Genomic DNA, 18,096 nt, shown 5'->3' on the forward strand with positions numbered 1-18,096 from the left:
ACAGAGGATTTTAAGGAAGAGGGGGAGACAGCCATATCCCAGTCACGACCAGGCTGCTCACCGCAGCAAGCGGGAAGGCGAGGTGAGGTATTCGTTGAGAAGGAGCCATGCGGCACCCACACAGGCGTTATGCGGCGGTAAGAAAGCCCGCGCAGCCTTTGCGCCGCCAGGAGCAGCTCCCTGACTGCCGGGCGGGGGCGGGGGCGGGGGCGGGGGCGGGGGCAGGGCCCAGGGCTCACGGCCCACGGCCCACCCTGGGGCAGGCAAGGGCGAAGCCACCCGAGGGCGCGCCCTCCGTGGGCGGGAAGGCGGAGGCGGCTCCTCCTCCTGCCCTCATTAGCGGTCTGCGATGGGGCTAGGAACGGGTGGAGAGGCTTAGTCCCGCTCCGGCTGGGCTATGAGCGGCGCTGAGCCGTGAGCCATGCACTCCGGGAACAGCACGGGCGTGACGAGCCGCCCGGAGCCCGCGGCGACGGAGCAGGAGGTGCCGGGCGAGCGGCCCCTCTTCAGCGCCGGCACCTACGAGCTGCTGGCGCTGCTCGTCGCCACCATCGGCATGCTGGGCTTGTGCAACAACTTGCTGGTGCTGGTGCTCTACTACAAGTTCAAGCGGCTCCGCACGCCTACCAACCTCTTCCTCGTCAACATCAGCCTCAGCGACCTGCTGGTGTCCGTCTTCGGCGTGAGCCTTACCTTCATGTCCTGCCTGAGGAGCCGCTGGGTGTGGGACGCCGCTGGCTGCGTCTGGGACGGCTTCAGCAACAGCCTCTTCGGTGGGTGACGGGGCCACCGTCGCCTCCTGTCCCTCCCTGTCCCGCCGGGTCCCTCCTGTGGGCTGCCCTCGCTCCCCTTGCCTGCTCTCCCCGGGGGCCCCGCGTCACGTCCCCCCTCCCCACCTGTCCCCAGCCGTCACGTACCCCCGCCTCAACCGTCGCCTCCCTGCCTCCCTCAAGCCACCGCCGCGTCCCTCACAGCTCGGTCCCAGGAGTTTCTTCCCCTGATCAGCCCTTCGTTCCGCTTCAGTTGGCGCCGCCCGCCCGCCCGACCTTCCTCCGTGGCGGGGCGCGGGGCGGGAGGAGGCGTTCTCCCTGCCGGGGGCCGGGGCCCGGCGGGCGGCGGGTGAGGAGCCGCCGCTGTGGAGGCTCGCGGGGGGCCGGGGTTGGGGGTCCCCCTCCCGGCGGCGCCGCACGGCAGAGTTTTGGTAAGAAAGTCGGCAGCGCTGAGGAGAATGGTCCGGAGCAAACAGTAAATTCGTCGGGAATCAGTTTCTCGGCCTCCCGCCCTTGCCGGTGTGGCGGGAAACTTAGGGGAAAAGACGGCAGCGTTGTGGAAAGGGGTCTCGGAGTTGACCGAGCGTTGCGCAGACTTCGTGGGCGTAAAAGATTGTATTTTATATGAGGAAGCGCTGCGATCTGTGGATAAGGAGCACGTACGCCTCTGTAGGGTCGGCGGTGTCCCGCCTCGGTGGCACCGGTGGGAACCTGGCCGTGTCCTGTGGCAGTGCTCCCCTGCCCCCGAGGGGTGCAGCCGCCCCGGTGTCCGGACGCGTCTGTCTATAAAGCTGCCCAGCGTGTGGCAATGCCTTGAATTTCTTTATCTGTATCTGAAATTCAAGTACTATCTTTCAGTCACAGCAGTGTCACAGTTGGTTTTTGGGAAACCACCTGTTCCCGTGAAATGGGATTTTTAGCACTGCAGGAGGAGTACTTCCGCTACTTCCATTTTCAAAAACTGTAAGCTGTTTACTGTTTTCTTTCCTGACATTCATACGTACCCTTTACAGAAGCCTGCAGAAGAATAGATTGCAGTCCAGCTATGTATGTGCAGTCTGTTAATATGGCTCTGTCTTTACTGATAAAGGATGCTGCAAAAGAACAAGATTGTGTTTCTAACAGTGAAAGTAAGTGCTTGGCTGATCAGTAACCAAATCTAAAGCTTCTGTCAGATCCTTTGTTCTGGAAGAGGTGTATAAATTAGAGTGGATCACAGTGCACCCATGCAATGTGTATGCACTGAAAATTGGCTCTAATAAGGCAAATTGAAGTCTTTAGCAAGCTTTGTAGCTTTCCTGCATAATGTTTGTTTCATGTGGCCCTGTAGTCCACCTTTGCTGGGCTGCTGGGATGAAGGTGCGTGGTTGCTCATGATTGATTTGACTGCTGCTGCATAGTGCAGCAAAAATCTTATGTCCTGGAAGCTGTGGTGGATGTAGGATGTAGTTAGTCATTTGTGCAAAGTTTGGTATTGGATGATTTCTGTGGTGCACAGCTGTCAGACATTTGTTTGTTAGTGTTATTAGAAAAAGTGCTAGAGAACCTAGCTAACATAGGCTGTCTATATCACACGGCTAGTTCAAATACTTGAGAAACTCCAGCATCTGCCAACCAGATCTGCCAGGCAGCTGAACGTTAAGCTTACATAGGAGAAGTGAAGTATAGTTCTGTTCCTATCTTTATCCCTTATATTATACTTACTATTTTTGATGAAGGCATAGGGTCAAAAATCAAGATGCACAGTAGGGGTAATGTTAAAAAACAGACTATAATAATCTCTTACCATCTTCCAAAGATAGAACAAGTAGAAACAATGAGGAGGTACAAATTGGTAAGTAAATTGCTTGATCACATGTGATTTTTTAAATTTCTGTTTATTTTGGAGTATTAATTTGGCACTATAAACCTATTCAGTGTTGATGCTTTCCTGTATCCCTTTATTTAATAAATTTGTTCCCAAAGAAATGTAGGCAAATTCATGGGCCTTATCTACAGAGTAGTCAAGCTAGCACCACCGGTTTGCAAAATTACATCTTCCTGTGCTTGGTCACATTATTTTCCTCTTCCATAGTGTGTTTCAGTGGGAAGAATTTTTTTTTATGATGTATTGGAAAAGTGTGTGTTTGTATGTAGTTTGTCATATGGAAGTGGAGAGTAAACGCACAACTTAATGTTCAGGAATATCTGATGCCTGAATTTACTTTGTTCAGCTGCCATGTAAAGTAATAGAAGATATTTAACTTGGCTATTATAATTTGATGCTACCTAATAAAATTATGTCTAATCTTAAGCTTTCCTTTTGTACATTTTTGTATATTTTGTATTGTTTTCATATTCTCAGCTGGAAATAGAAAGATTGTTTTTTTTCTGTTTGTGAAGATAAGTGGTTCCCCACCTAACTGAGTATGGTATCAGGGGCATGTCAATACTGAGGGGAGGGGGAAAAAATGATGCCCTGCAGGTAGCATCACACTGTGTTTGCCATCTGGACTATTGCCACCACAGCTTCTATTTTCATTTTGTAATATGTCTATGAAGAGAGCAGCAATTTGAAAGGGTTTTGGTTTTGTTTTTTTTCCTGGTGGTGGTGGTGAAGATACTGATTGAAGATTTCATTCAGAATACCCAGATATTATATTTATAAATACACTTGTATATAGAAGCCCAAGTCAGCTATTATCTTGGGGTGGTGGGGAAGGTAATGTAATGGAAGTCTGCTAGGTAATACGTGTACAAGCGCTGCTTAAAGCGTGATACTCCCCCACCCTCTCCCCCCAGGAACTTTTGGGAATAAAAAGTACATGCATTGATCAGAAGACATACAAAATTGGCAGCTTTTAAAAGTGAAGTTCTCATTAACTAAGTAGAGTAGTTTCAGCTTTGCAGTTTTCAATTGCTCAGTAAACCAGAGTGACCTAATAAAGACTATTCTAGAATAAAATGGTGGTAGTTCTGATACCATGGATATGGAGTCTATTAAATAATAACAAATACTGTGAGGTTACTTTACTGCAGTGGGTATATGCTGGGATTGGACCCAGTCCAGCTCATTTTACATTAGATGACCAAAACCTGTTTATTTACAGCTATGCAATTACATTCTTGAGTATGAACTTGGACATTGCAGTGTAAGCTTTTTGTACCAGCCCTTCAGGTCCAAAGGCTGTTCAATCTTAAGTTCGAAGAAGAGAATCCTTATGTAACTCTTTTTCTTGGAAGAACAGCCCCTAAGCCCCAATACTTGGTGTAAGCTGTCTTCTGCATCTGTTGACCTATAAATGAGAGGTTCCCCTGACAGTAAACAAGTTTGGGACACATGATTAAAGCTGCTTTTTGAAAAAAATATGGTTTTCACTTTAACTTCAGAGTTAATTCTCAGCAAGTTTTAAAAATCAGATTCTTTCCAATTACTGTAGTTAATAATCAGCACTTGCTGTGAAAACAGTGATCATGCAGCTTTATTTTAAATGGTCACATGTGTTGTTACAATGTTTTTGCTGATACTGTTTTGAAAGCCAAAATCAAGGTATTTCTGTGTTCCTCTTAAGACTGTCAATATGATTAAATACATAGGTGGAATGTGTGCTTAAAATAAACTGGTAGCATCTACATTTTCTGAAGTCTTTGTTATGTAATGATGACAACTTCCCCCGCCCCGCCTGCCCCCAATGAGAAGGAGGGCCCTCTCTACACTTCTCCTAGCAATTTTGGATGGGAGAATCTGAAAATTTCCATGGTAAAAGTGCTTCTCATTTTATCAGCCAGTCTAGCAGTTTGGAGGCATGTGAGATCCAGAACTTTGACACTGTAAGCAAATGTTCATGTTCTGAAACTTTTTAGTTGAAGGTGGCGACAGCACTGGAGATTGTCTAGGAATGAATGGCTATTTTTTGTGTTCCTTGCAATAGTCTACTTCTGCATTATTGTAACTTTATTGTTGGGCAAGTCCATGTAGTAATATCTGCTTCTTGTGTTGCAGCTCTGACAGCTCAGAACTTTCTGTTCATGCTACTGCTGGCTATTTTTTCTGGGACTTGAAAACTTTTCACTGAGCCTTTAGAATGTGCAGAGATCTGCTTGCTGTGGTGCAAACCTGGTCATTTTGACTACTGAAGATCTGTCCTTGTCACACAAGTAACAATCCCAGTTTTCTTTTATTCATTAGATTCTGAAGTCAAGATACAGTTTAGGTACATATGTCTTCACAACAGAGGCCGTAAAAAGAGCTTCTCTTTGCTGTTACAAAGCCATTCTTAGCACTCCATATACTAGTGTGGTGAAAACGACATAGATCAGATGACTGACAAGTCTTAGTCTAAGCTTTGATGACGTGGTTGTCTGACTTAGACAGTAATCCCTATGTAATTTAGTTATATTCAGTTCTAGTATTTATGTTTTAACAGGTGATATATCCTGATGGAATATGGTAGCTACTTCAATTAAGTGATGTTTTTAAACCGTAAGGGTCACCTTTCCATGGAGGTGTGCAGTCAACTCTATCCTGGTCTCGCTGAGTCTGCCACTCTCTCTTTATGTAAAAGCTTGTAACACTTTCCCTGTCTGTAGTCAACCAAGCTGCAAGTAGTAAAGAGATTACACAGATCTCTATCTGATCAAGTAATACAACTCATATCTGGGAGGTTTGCTGTCTATCACTGAAAGCATAGGTTTTTGGGTGTAATTGCTAAAGAAGACACCTGGCAGCTAAACATACCCAAATGTCTTTGTTGACAGACATGGATACCCTCTTACCTGAAGCAAGAATTTGTTTAATTGTGGAATACAGGCTCAGGGCTTTCACAAACAAACAAGATTTTTTTAAAATGACAGTGACGGTTGCAGAACTTGGTGTGCACAAGAGAAGTTTGTATCCTGCCCATCCACAGGCAGTGGATGTCTGCTTTAATGCCTTCTGTACATAGCAATAGGCCCTGAGAGTTCAGAAGTAAGCTAGTCTGATCATGTGGAACATACATATGTACCTCAAGCATAAATCACTTCAGCTACAAGAAATGGGAACTAAACCATCTGCGAGTAGTGTTCTTCTAATGCTTTCTATGTGTTTAGTTGAGCAAGGGAAGAAAGGAGTGGAAAAACTGGTTGATGAATGGTCTTGAGGAACAGGAACCAAAATCATGTATCTGAGGCAGTCTCTTGACAGAAGATTGCATAGTAAAGGTGTGCTCTGGGTAGGCTTTATATTATTAAAGCTCAATTGTTTGTGATTGAAAGGCTAGTGTTACTGAAGTGTGATTAGAGACCTCTGTCTTTCCTAACTGTAAGTTGTTCTCATAAGGGTAAATAAACACTGGCAGCTTGTAATTTCAAATTAATTGAAAGTATTATGACCCTTCTGGACAAGTCACCATTGGTATACAGCAGCTAGATCTTGATGAGCTACCAAGTAAATGTTGAGATCCAGGTGTATACTCTCTTTCAGTAACGTGAACTGGAGGATGGGAAGATATGTAAGTGGTTTTACAGACTGTACTTTTCTGTGAAATGCTGCAGAGTGTACAGCTAAGGTTATTTTATTTATTTATTTTAAGGCAAGCTGATTTCCTCCCCCTTCTCACACACACACGATACTGAAGTAAGGATTAATTGCCAGAGACTGTCCTGTGAACCTGGCTTTGGTTACAGCCTATTTTAAAACAAAGCAAAAACATTTATCTGTATATAATTGTTAGCTACTTCATCTAAGGCTCTTCTCTGCACACTGAAAGAATGATGCTCTGTGCCACCCTCTTGCATTACCAATGTATGTTATATGTGCTGATTTAATATCACTAAAAGCGTTTTCTGTGGTTACTCAGCAGGCAGTTTTAGGATATTGGGTTATAGACAGCTGGAGACTCAATCAGCATGCTTTCAGCTTTAGCAGGTTTTTTTGAAGTGAATTAATCACTTGCAGGATTGAATGTGGAAGAGGTGATTAATTCCACTGTAGTTTTATAGGAGAGGTGTATATAAAATATACTTGAAGTCTATTGTGTTTAGGAGAAGTGATTTTCATCTACTTAGATTTGACTGTGGATGCTAAAATTTGTTGAAAAATTAGAAGTGATACATAGCTGTTGCCTAAAACGTATTGTAACACTTAATTGCTGAATTCAAATAGACTGCTTGTGTATTTTGCAATGCAAAACTACAGAGTGCAATATACCTTGTCTTGCCATGGACAAGAAGTTGCTTCTACTAAATTGCTGCTGTCTAGTTTTTCAAACATGAAGGGGGTGAGGAGGGATTGCAGAAGAGTGGCTTTCCCCTCTGATTAGGTATGCAAAATAGTAAGTCAGCACTTGGATGTAGGTCAAAGATTAATTGATATAGAAAATATGTCCTTTGACAGAAGTTGTGGTCTGTCTCAAGGTTGAATCTCATTTGCTACATTATGTTGTAGTTGCTCTGTAGAGATGCTCACTCTTCAGGAATACATACATACCTGATACCCCCCCTCTGTCCAAATTACAAGCCATGTTTTGGGGGGAGCAGTATGGTGAACCATGCAAGTAAATTGTATATTGCATGGAGAGGGCAGAAGCAATTGTGGTTGTTAGAACTAGTTGAAACTAACACTTCTGTTCTTAAGCTGTTGCAGTGTTTTTGTTCTAATTAAGGATTATAAAGTCAGAATATACACATCTAATGGGACAATGCACTGCTGCTCAGATGTGTTTCACCCTCTTCTCCTTGATGACCTACACTGTGTAGTTTGAAGTATTTAATGATGTATCCAGACTAATATGACTCCTGGAAAACCCAGAGTACAGAAGAAATAATTATCACATATTAGACATAATCAAATCTACACCAAATGCAGTATTTCAGTAGGAAAATAATAAAAAATGGCAAAACTGAGAATTTTCTTTCAAAAAACCCAAACAACAAGAAATAGTTTATCATTCCTCCCTGACTCTGAATGGCTGGCTACTGGAGGAAGAGTTGCAACATAGAAATTGCATGCTAATGGCTTAAACAAGATGACACTTTTCTTTTGCTACATCTGACCTAGGCAGCTTAAATAGGAATGATGTCATTCATGCTAGGGTAATTGCCCAGGCTTAAATCGAGCTCAAACTAGCATCTGTAGTTCCTAAACACAAAGAGTGTTTATGTTTATAATCAGTAGTTACAGACAGGAGTATCCTCTGAGATGAAAATCTATAGATCAAACAAGGATTATCAGTAAACACTGAGCAGTCAAGTCTTTCAGAAAGAGTTAGGAAGACTGATTTGCTAGTAGAGTAGATCACCCCTCAGAATCTTGGGCCTTAGTCTTGAATCAAAATACATAGATCTTGAGTATCTCAAGAAGCTTTAAGCATAACAAAATTTGTTTCAGGTAAAAACTAAAAATTGTTTTGAAATGCATATTTTTGACTCTTAGTAAAGTAATGAATTCCCATATTTGCCTCTCCCTTGCTTGAAGAAAAGTACAGGTTCTTGTTTCAGGGGCTAATATCCAAACAATAACCATAATGGCTTTCTGTAACAGATTTTTTTTTTTTTTAATCAGCACATATTTAATCATATTAAAATATGCAACTCACTTGGAATGAAATCTAAATAATTTCCAGAAAAGCTGCTTGGGGGGGGTGGGGGTGGTGTGGTGTGTAAAATTCAGTGCTTTACTCTGCTCTAGGCCACAAAAACTGAATCGTACATGGAAAATGGAGCCATCCATATGCATAAATCATATATGAGGTAGCTGGAAGCAGCACAAGAACATGCATGATGTGAGTATGTAGTGGGCTAAAAAAAGCAAGGTTCTTCCTGGTAAGAACTGCAACCAAAGTGTATGGCATTATGCAAAGCACTGCATTTCTGTGGGGACAGCACAAGAAGCCTTGCATCTGTGTGCTCTTGGCAAGTCTCTGCCAAGATTTGACTTAAGTAACACTGTACATTCTGTAGTTAGAATGGGCATTGTTACCTGCCATTTACCAGCCAACCAAAACTGACCCAAAATCAATGTACTGCAGGGGAACAGGGAGGAGGGGAGAGAGTAAATGGGGTAAAGTAAAGATGGGGTCCTCTTTAATTTATAGTGGCTTGAAACAAAAGATTCATGGTTGCTTCACAGGGGTGCTAATAGGCCAATTTATTCAAAGGACTGGCACCAGAAAGTGGCATGTAGGAGCAGTGACAGATATCTCAATCGGCATATGTATTAGATGCTTCAGGTTTTGTTGTCCGTGGATGAATGGACTGTATTCTCACTTCTTTAATGGTAGTTGTGACTTGAGATTCTTTATGGTTGTAGATTTGCCTTTCAATTTGATTTCTGAGCATGCAAAGAAGAAACCCAGTAGTTGTACTTGCTACTGCCATGTATTCCCATCCTTTCCCACCAAAATGTGTGATATGAAATAATGTGTTTATAGGCAGCAGGATTTAAAAAGAGATACCGAAGATGGAGGAATATAGAGGACAAGACAGGCTTATGTGTGCAAGTGGGGAGATTGACAGGGATGGCTCTGAAAACAGACTTAAGAGAATCTTTGAGAGAGTGACAAATATTCTACTTATATGAGATTTTTTTGTGTGTGTGTCTGCTCTAGGTAACACTGTGTAGAGGGTTCCTTTTTCTTATTCCTGCCATATCAGCTAAAAATTTTGGGAGTTGGCTCCTACTGTTCCACAAGGGTATGGCTCCACTCAGAAAGTGCCAGCGCAGCACTGTGAGGGAATTGTGGCATCAGGCCAGACATGTTATATACCTGAAGGATATTCCATCAGCTTATGTGAAATATCCAGGACCTAGCCTTGCAAAGAGATGATTCATACTAGAGTGTCACATATGAAAGAGACCCTGAAGTCGCTGACTTAGCCAGCATAAAGCTAAATACCAGACACCTGCAACTATTTGTTATGAGATAACATTGAGGACAACACACAACCACCACCTTCCCCCTCCTCCCCTGCCTCAGAGAGCCTCAACCTCACAGGATATGGAGTCTCATAAATTACTTAATTTCACAGCATGAGATGCCAGGGATAGTTACCACAGTGTTGCCAGGTTCATGCTTACCAGCCTTCTGTGCTTTATTTAGCATATGAGTAGTTAGAGAACACTTACACCTGTTCTTTAGTGTTAAAGTTCTGGGATTGTTTTGAAGCTCAACATCACAGCTACAGTCAACATGAAGAAATCAATGTTAAGAATTAAGCCATACTGGGGGGGAATAAATCTGTATTTTTCTCCATGAAATTTGTAACAGGAAGGTTATATTTTTCATTCTTGTTAGTAAGTTGTTTTCAACACTTATCTATAGTGTGGAATTCCGATTGCTAATGCAAATTAAAATGTTTTTACTTCTGTTTTAACCTGAATTAGCTAACTCGGGTCAGCTTTGGGAATTTATTATTTTTTACAGTAGAACCAAACTTTCAAGTTTCTTTGTAATTTTTGATCTGAATATGCAACTATGACTGGAAGTAGATAAATTAATACCATGCTGCTACTGCTCAAATTTGCCTAGAAGTTCAGTGAGTAGACAAAAGAAGGGTATAGCAAGTAAGACCACTTTTTCCTCTAATTTAAATATGAATATCGTCCAAACTAAATTATGGTCTTTATGGAGGCTTGCATAGTGTTTGAAAATCAAGGTTGCTACAGTTGTATGTTACCCCTAATTGTTTTTAAATATAGGTTATGCCAAGAAGGCTTAATGACCACAGAAAAAGCAGAGAATCTTTAATGCCCAGCATAGATATCCCATCAGATCTGCCACATGCATTATATTTCAGATGTATGTCTTACTGAGATGATTTAACAGGTTTAGCCAAACCACTAATGACCAGTGCTTTTGTATTGCTTTGTACACAATCCTGCATTTAAGCCCCTTAACCATTACCTCCATCCTTCCTGACATAAGCATTTAGTGTTAATGTTGGGCAAAGATACAGAACTGTGAGCTGGCCATAAAGAGTGACCTGTTCGGATGCAAGATAAACTTTGTGATGAAACAATGTTTTAAAAAAAGAAATCACTAACAGTGGAAAGATGATTGAAAGATATTGAAGTGGAGCCTAGTATAGAAAAGGGAGATCTTTAGAATGAAATAATTCTGAAAGCTTTGGGTTAAAATTTAAAGTGAATAATGGATGAAGGCCTTATGTACAGAGGCTCCATTAATGTTTAATATGGCTTTTGCTTGAAGACTCCAGGATTCACTCGTGAACTGTTTGCAGTGGACCATAATGAACTTCACTTGGCCTTTTCTATGGCTTCATTGACATTTGCTGGGAAAAATCTGGGCAACAAGCAAATATACACTATATCTAATGCAGCTATGACACAAAGGTGAATTTTCATCTATTTGTTTCAAGCTTTAACTGTGTATCTGAAACCACTTTTACACTTCTGCTAGTTATCTTGCAGAACAAAACATCAATCTAGAGGATTAGCTTTTATGGAAATTATTTTGATATAACAGCTTTAGCTTCAAGGGCAAACTGATAAGCATGTACATTGCAAGCTTATTTGATAGTTATTGATTCAGAAACTATTTTCTTTAAAGATGGAAAGTCTGATTGAAGATTTGACTTCTAGACCTCTACAAATAAGTCTGCTGGGGCAGGAATTTATTAGAAGCAGGCCCTTTAAGAAATGAGCACTTAAATCCATTTGTGAGTGACTTCAAAATGAATGACTTCTTACTGAACCCTTTGAACTGTGCATCTAGATAGGTCTTGTGAAAAGCTCTGGTTTACTTCATGAAAGCTATGACTTTATATGTAGGTTGAACAATTATTCTGTAGCTGCATCTTTATATGTCATATTTGTTGGCTATCTTGTTCTTGGCATTAATAGGTTACTAGAGCAGATTTAACAGAATCCTACATTACCACGGAGAAAAAAGCAACTAACTTAAAATAATCTCAAAAGGAAATGCAACTCTTCCATTTGTTAATCATAACAAAGAGCTGTAAAATTCTAGCAGTACTCTCTAGGATGTTCAATATGTCACAAATGCTGCTTGAAACCATCCCTTGACATCAGAGCTAATCTGTAATTGAATTAATTTCACCTACCAAAATGTATAAATTCTCCCTTCTGTGCTTCTCATTTAATTATAATTTCTTCATTTGAGAATAAATTTTCTATCCTTGGGATCAGTGCAGCAGAGGTACAGGTAACTACCCAAATAAGATATAACTAACTCATTAATTTTTCTTTTGTCTTGTGTAGAAACCTGGTTGGAACTTGACAGTGCTATTAGCATACGGAAAAAACCCCTGCAGACTGTCAAAATGCATGTTACACACTGACTGTGGCATGTTGAGTTTGAGCAGACTTTTTCAAGATTTTTGCTACTGTGAGTGTTACTAGTTCATATCATTATTTGTGGAGGTGGCAGGCATATTCCAGCTCTTACTGCTTAGAGTTGTACGAGACCCTTGGGCATTTTCTGCTTTTATGGCTTTGCAGCTTTGTAATGGAATTTGTTGCCACAAAGTGTGCACACAGAACAGCTGAAATTCCCAATAGTTGGGAGACTCAAATAACATATAAGGTTTCCAGTCACTGCTGCAGATCACTCGCAGATATGAAAGTCAGTTCATACTTTAACGGTGTATCCATGAGGCTATTCTAGTTACACGTGCTGATCTGTGCTGCTTCTTTCTCAAAGTTTTTGTTAGAAGTATCAAATGTGCTTTGGTTGCATATTGATGCAGAATGGAAAAGATGCATAATGGGGGTGGGGGAAATTAAAATTGTTTTCTATTCTAGTCTTGCCCTTGCCTGTACTGAAGTCCTATTAAAAAACAAGGACCTCCACCATCCCCTGGTGCAAAGCTGGACCTTGGTTCCACTGACATTTAGTGGAACAAACTCCTAAGTAATTTTGACAGTTTTGAAGATTCTACCAGTTGAGTTTTTTTATTCCTAACTCTAAAGTATAAAAAGAAATAGTTGAAACTTTTACAAGCTGGAAAAATGTTGCCAAGAATTACAGTCATTATTTCTATCAAAAGCAAGAGCTCCCCAGTTTGTAGTATAGCTGAGAGTTGTGCAGCTGCTTGTATTTTGAGGGCTTAAACAACTTGCGGTAATAACGTTTGAAACCTTGAAATCACAGGCTTAACCTTCAAATTGCACAGACTTTATACAGTAAAACCAAGATAAGTTTTATCTTGTACAGATTTTTGCAAGCTTTATTTCTTTTTGAAAAAAGGCATCAAATCATACAGTATACTAATAAAGATATTCATAGAATCATAGAATACCAGATTGGAAGAAGGGACCTCAGGGATCATCTGGTCCAACCTTTCTTGGCAAAACCACAGTCTAGACAAGATGGCCCAGCACCCTGTCCAGCTGAATCTTAAGTGTCCAATGTTGGGGAATCCACCACTTCCCTGGTGAGATTATTCCGATGGCTGATTGTTCTCATTGTGAAAAACTCTCTGCTTGTGTCCAATTGGAATCTCCCCAGGAGTAACTTGTACCTATTACCCCTTGTCTTTTCCATGTGGCTCCTTGTAAAAAGGGAGTCTACATCTTCTCTGTAGCCACCCTTTAAATACTGGAATGTGGTGATATGGTCTCCCCTAAGCCTTCTTTTCTCAAGGCTGAACAAACCCAGTTCTCTCAGCCTTTCCTCATATGCCAGGCTTCCCAGTCCTTTGATCATCTTTGTGGCCGTTCTCTGAACCCTCTCCAGCCTGTCCACATCTTTTTTTTGCATAGCAGGGACTGAAACTGAACACAGTATTCCAGGTGTGGCCTGACAAGAGCTGAGTAGAGTGGGATAATGACTTCTTTATCTCTGCTGGTGATGCCCTTATTGATGCAAGCCAGCATCCTCTTGGCTTTCTTTGCCACAGCAGCACACTGTTCACTCATATTGAACTTGTCCACCAGGACCCCCAGGTCCTTTTCCACAGAGCTGCTCCCCAGCTGGGTAGATCCCAGCCTGTGTTGCACTCCTGGATTATGTTTTCCCAGGTGTAAGACCTTACACTTGTCCTTGTTGAACTTCATAAGGTTCTTGTTAGCCCACTCTTCCAGTCCATCCAGGTCTTCCTGCAGGACAGCTCTCCCTTCTGAAGTGTCCACTTCCCCACTTGGTTTGGTATCATTGGCAAACTTCATCAGGGTACACTTGATCCCATCATCCAGATCACTTAAGAAGATATTAAACAGTGTTGTGCCCACTATCAATCCCTGGAGGACCCCACTTGTGACAGGTTGCCAGTTTGAGAAGGAGCCATTTACCACCACCCTCTGGGTGTGGCCCGTCAGCCAGTTCCCCACCCACCACACAGACCACTTGTCTAGACTGTAAAGCATTAGTTTTTCAAGGAGGAGGCTGTGGGAAACCATATCAAAAGCTGTGGGAGAAATCCAGGTAGACAATGTCCACTGCTCGCCCCACATCAACCGAGCAGGTTACTTTGTTGTAGAAGGCAATCAGGGTTGTCAGGCACAATTTGCCCTTGGTGCATCCGTGCTGTCTTTTTGCAATTATGTGCTTCATTTGACTTGCGATAGCCCCCAGGAGGATTCGTTCCACAACCTTCTCAGGGACTGAAGTAAGACTGATGGGCCTCTAATTTCCTGGATCCTCCTTTAAGCCCTTCTTGTAGATGGGGGTGACATTAGCCTTCTTCCAGTCTTCTGGGACATCCCCCAATCTCCACAACCCCTCAATGATTATAGAGAGTGGCCTTGCAGCGATGTCAGCCACTTCTCATAACACCCTTGGGTGGATAACGTTAGAGCATATTGATTCATAGGGGTCAAGCTCTTGTAATAGTTCACATACCACCTCTTCCTTCACAGACGGTGGGTCTGTGTGTGCATCAACCTGGATTTTTGTTCCCAAGGCCTGGGATTAATGTCAAGTATATGGACCAACTAGATTCTTATGGAGTAATGGGTGTTTAACTTAAGTCATGAGAGTTACTTTATAGAATTTCTATATTAAAAAGATGGACAATCAAATTTGCAACTTTAACAAAGTTATTTGCATTCTGTGGGAGTATAGTAGTATTTCATACACCTTTTTTTCATACTTTTTTTGTAACGTTAAAGGGGGGGAGGGCAAAAAAAGCAGTGCAATCTTAGAGATTCCTGTGACACTAAATAGTTTCTGAAATGCTGATGATACTGCTCAGAAGTTGTTCCTCTGGCTATTTCTGTTCCACTCAGCAATGTCTGAATGCTGAGAAATGCTGCCTGTAGTTCAATTCCACTCATTCAGTAAAAGTAGTTTATTGGTAATCCCTCACCTGAGAGTTAAAAGGTACTTATCTGCCCATTTAAAAACATGTTTGTTTAGGTGTGATGCACACTCTAAAGATAGCTTCTACCCATTGAGCACACTGAAATTTTGTTTTCTTATGAATTCCTCTGTCATGTAGCCCACTGTAGAAGTAACAAAAATGACAAAACCAAAGTGATTCTTAAACAGCATTATCTACAGCGCCCTCTACCAGAATTAATGCGGTTTTTTTTCCCCTAGTTATGGACTTCATCTTTCTAATACACATTTTTAAAACTCATCTCCTTAGGACAGATCTCGGTATTCCTGTTCTTACAGGTATTTCTGCATGTCATCTACCACAAATAAACAGGCAGCCATTGCTTCACAGCACATAAGAGGCTTTTTTTTGGACAAAATTCCTTATATTTTGTCTTATCCTTCAAAGGCATTTTGTTTCCAGTTTCTGTTTTTATGGTTAACTACTTCAACCTCTACTCTTACAGCTCTGACCTTGTTACAGTAGAGATCCTGCATCAAAGAGGAATTTACTGTAATATGCTGTGACCTGCATTTCTTGCCTCATGCCTGCGTGCTACCAGACACTTCTTGAATACCAAGAGAACAGGGATTTGCATTTCAGTACATCCTGCCCAATGGGCTAACCAAGGTCAAGGTCCCTTTTATGGTTCAGGTAGAAAACTCAAGTATCCCTTTAAAGAGCACTGGTTTCCAACTGAAGGGGGCTTGATCTAAAACTGTTCAAAGATCTATGTGTAAGTACCAATTTTTAGAGATATTGAGCTTCCAGTGACTTCCATGAGAATGTCAAGGACTCAGTAAATTATTGCTTCTGAACACCTGTACTTTCAACCAAGCGTATGTGCTTTTGATTACTTTGTCATGGCCAGAATTCAGTACTCAATATAAAAATTGATAGGGAAATATTAAGAGTGCACAGGGACATTAGCCATTGAATACCATTGTAGGGAGAAGGAAGGTTGTAAAGAGCAGGAGGTTAACTTAGGAATTCTGACTCGCCACCCTGAAGAGCTGTTCTTTCTCTCCACTGATTGCAAAGCCTCAGTGCACTATGTAAGCAAACTGAGCCTACAGTTGAGTGAAGTGAATTTTCCTCCATAAGCATGTCTGATGATTTTAATAACCATCAGGTAAAATTTTGTAATTCCTAATCTTTGGGCACAGAGAAATGGGAGGTGAACTTCTTGCCTTACTTTCTGTTCAGGAAGTAGACTGCATTTGATTGTATAAAGCATTTACCTGAGCTAGTGTAAGTGTAGAATAGTACCTGTATAATTCTGTAATTATTTTCTGATTCCTGCTAAGGTCTTGCTTAGTCCACATTGTTCAATGTATTCTCAGCATGTTAGGTCCTGAAAAAGGGCATGAAGGACTTCCTATTAACTTCATTTGAAAAAAACAAAAAACAAACAAAAACCCCCCAAAACCCCAAAAAACAACCACCAACCAATCAAACCTTAAGTCTTTTGGAAACCCTCTAGTCCATGTTTGCTAGTCCAATTTCTCTTTCAAGCCATGAAAAGAAATTCTATAGCGATGACTTATACCAGAAAAAACCCCCACAAATCTATGTAAAACTAACTGTGAAAGCACTATGCCTTGCCTTCTGCATGCCCAGCAATATCTATTTCTCTTTGTGATGAAGGTTTAAAGATAACACTGGCAAAAAATGTACATACTAAAAACAGTTTTTAAAAATTGTTTCATTTTGAAGAAAGCCATGACAAGAATGTGGCACATTTTCCTTTAGAGTGGGAAATCCTTCTTGTTGATCAAGAAAGCTTTCTAAACTCATCACCTGTAAAAAGGGATCCTCTAATACTTGTAGGATAAAGTAACTTTCTTAAAGATCTTAAAGCATCCTACTGTGAGGTACTCAGTTAATAATATGCTGGTTTTGCAGTTGAATGCCTTGACACAGAGGCTATGTGTTGCTCTAGATTTTGTTATTCTTAGTTGCCTTCTTAAAATCCACATTGCTGGTGCTTGAGTGTGCTATTGTTAATTTGTCTTCCTTAAATGCTTATCCTTTTCTCAAAGTGAGATCAGATATCTGTGATATCCTTTGAAGGTTTCTGTTGGATATGATGTTTTTTCTCTCTTTGGCAGTGAAATCTGTGTGTTTAACCTCTTCACAACTATATAAATGCATGTTATGACAGATATGAATGTACTTGAAAAAATGAAATGCTGTGTGTATGCATGACAAAATACTTGTGCTTCACATTACATAAAACGTACACAAATTTAGACACATATTTGTATAACCACAGAGTGCTGTGAAATACACCCTTTTGTTGCTTAAGAGGTTGTGTATATGAGCTTGATGACTGAATCATAACAGATTTCAGGAGACTGAAGCGTGCCTGATGGGCAATTTGGTTTTTGATCATCAAATTTCACAGACCATTGAAACAGAAATCCTTATATCCTAATCAAGACAGAATTGCCTTGACTTCATTAATTATAAAAGTGTCTGTATAGGGTAATGCTGAGAACTGAAAATAATCTGTGATTTCTGTCATAACACGATAATAAGTGTGTAGTGGGGTTGAGGTGGACAGAAAAGGAAGAGAGTGCACAAATAATTGAAACAAAGACTGTGATATTTTTTATGATAGCAGCAAGATAGGAAAGGACACTCAAAACAGCCCAGTGTCTTCTCCTTCAGCAATGTAACACTTTGTTTTCCTGGTTGTTCTTTGGAATGCAAAGACTTCCAGGAAATCTTGAACTAAGCTGGAATTTTCCTAGTCATTTTGCTCACGCTAAAGGTGCATATATATGCTTTCAGTTGTTGAAGGCTTTCTTTGACTTCAGTCTCAACTTTGAATTCCCTAGGTTTCTAACAGACTTTGTTATTGCCAATTATCTCATTTTTATATGGCAGCTTTTTCTTACCCCCCCCCCCCCAAAAAAAAAAAACCAAAACCAAACGAACAAAAAACCCCAAACAACAACAACAACAACAAACCACCCCCCCCCCCAAACCCCCAACCAACCCAACAACAACAAAAAACCCCACAAAAATTGCCTGAAAAAACCCCCCAGAACTTGGAGCATGA

At 41.2% G+C, this 18,096-nt stretch overlaps 1 protein-coding gene across 1 annotated transcript in view; it reads left to right on the forward strand.

Moving 5' to 3' along the window:
• Nucleotides 1-352: 352 nt before the first annotated feature.
• OPN3 (opsin 3) overlaps nt 353-18,096 on the forward strand; it is a 26,556-nt gene continuing 8,812 nt past the window's right edge. Inside the window, exon 1 of the mRNA XM_052806482.1 lies at nt 353-773. Within this exon, the coding sequence (XP_052662442.1) occupies nt 422-773 (352 nt within the window). The 5' untranslated portion in view covers nt 353-421. The remainder of the gene's footprint in view (nt 774-18,096) is intronic.

Source organism: Harpia harpyja, chromosome 13, assembly GCF_026419915.1.
Source record: "Harpia harpyja isolate bHarHar1 chromosome 13, bHarHar1 primary haplotype, whole genome shotgun sequence".
NCBI lineage: Eukaryota > Metazoa > Chordata > Aves > Accipitriformes > Accipitridae > Harpia > Harpia harpyja.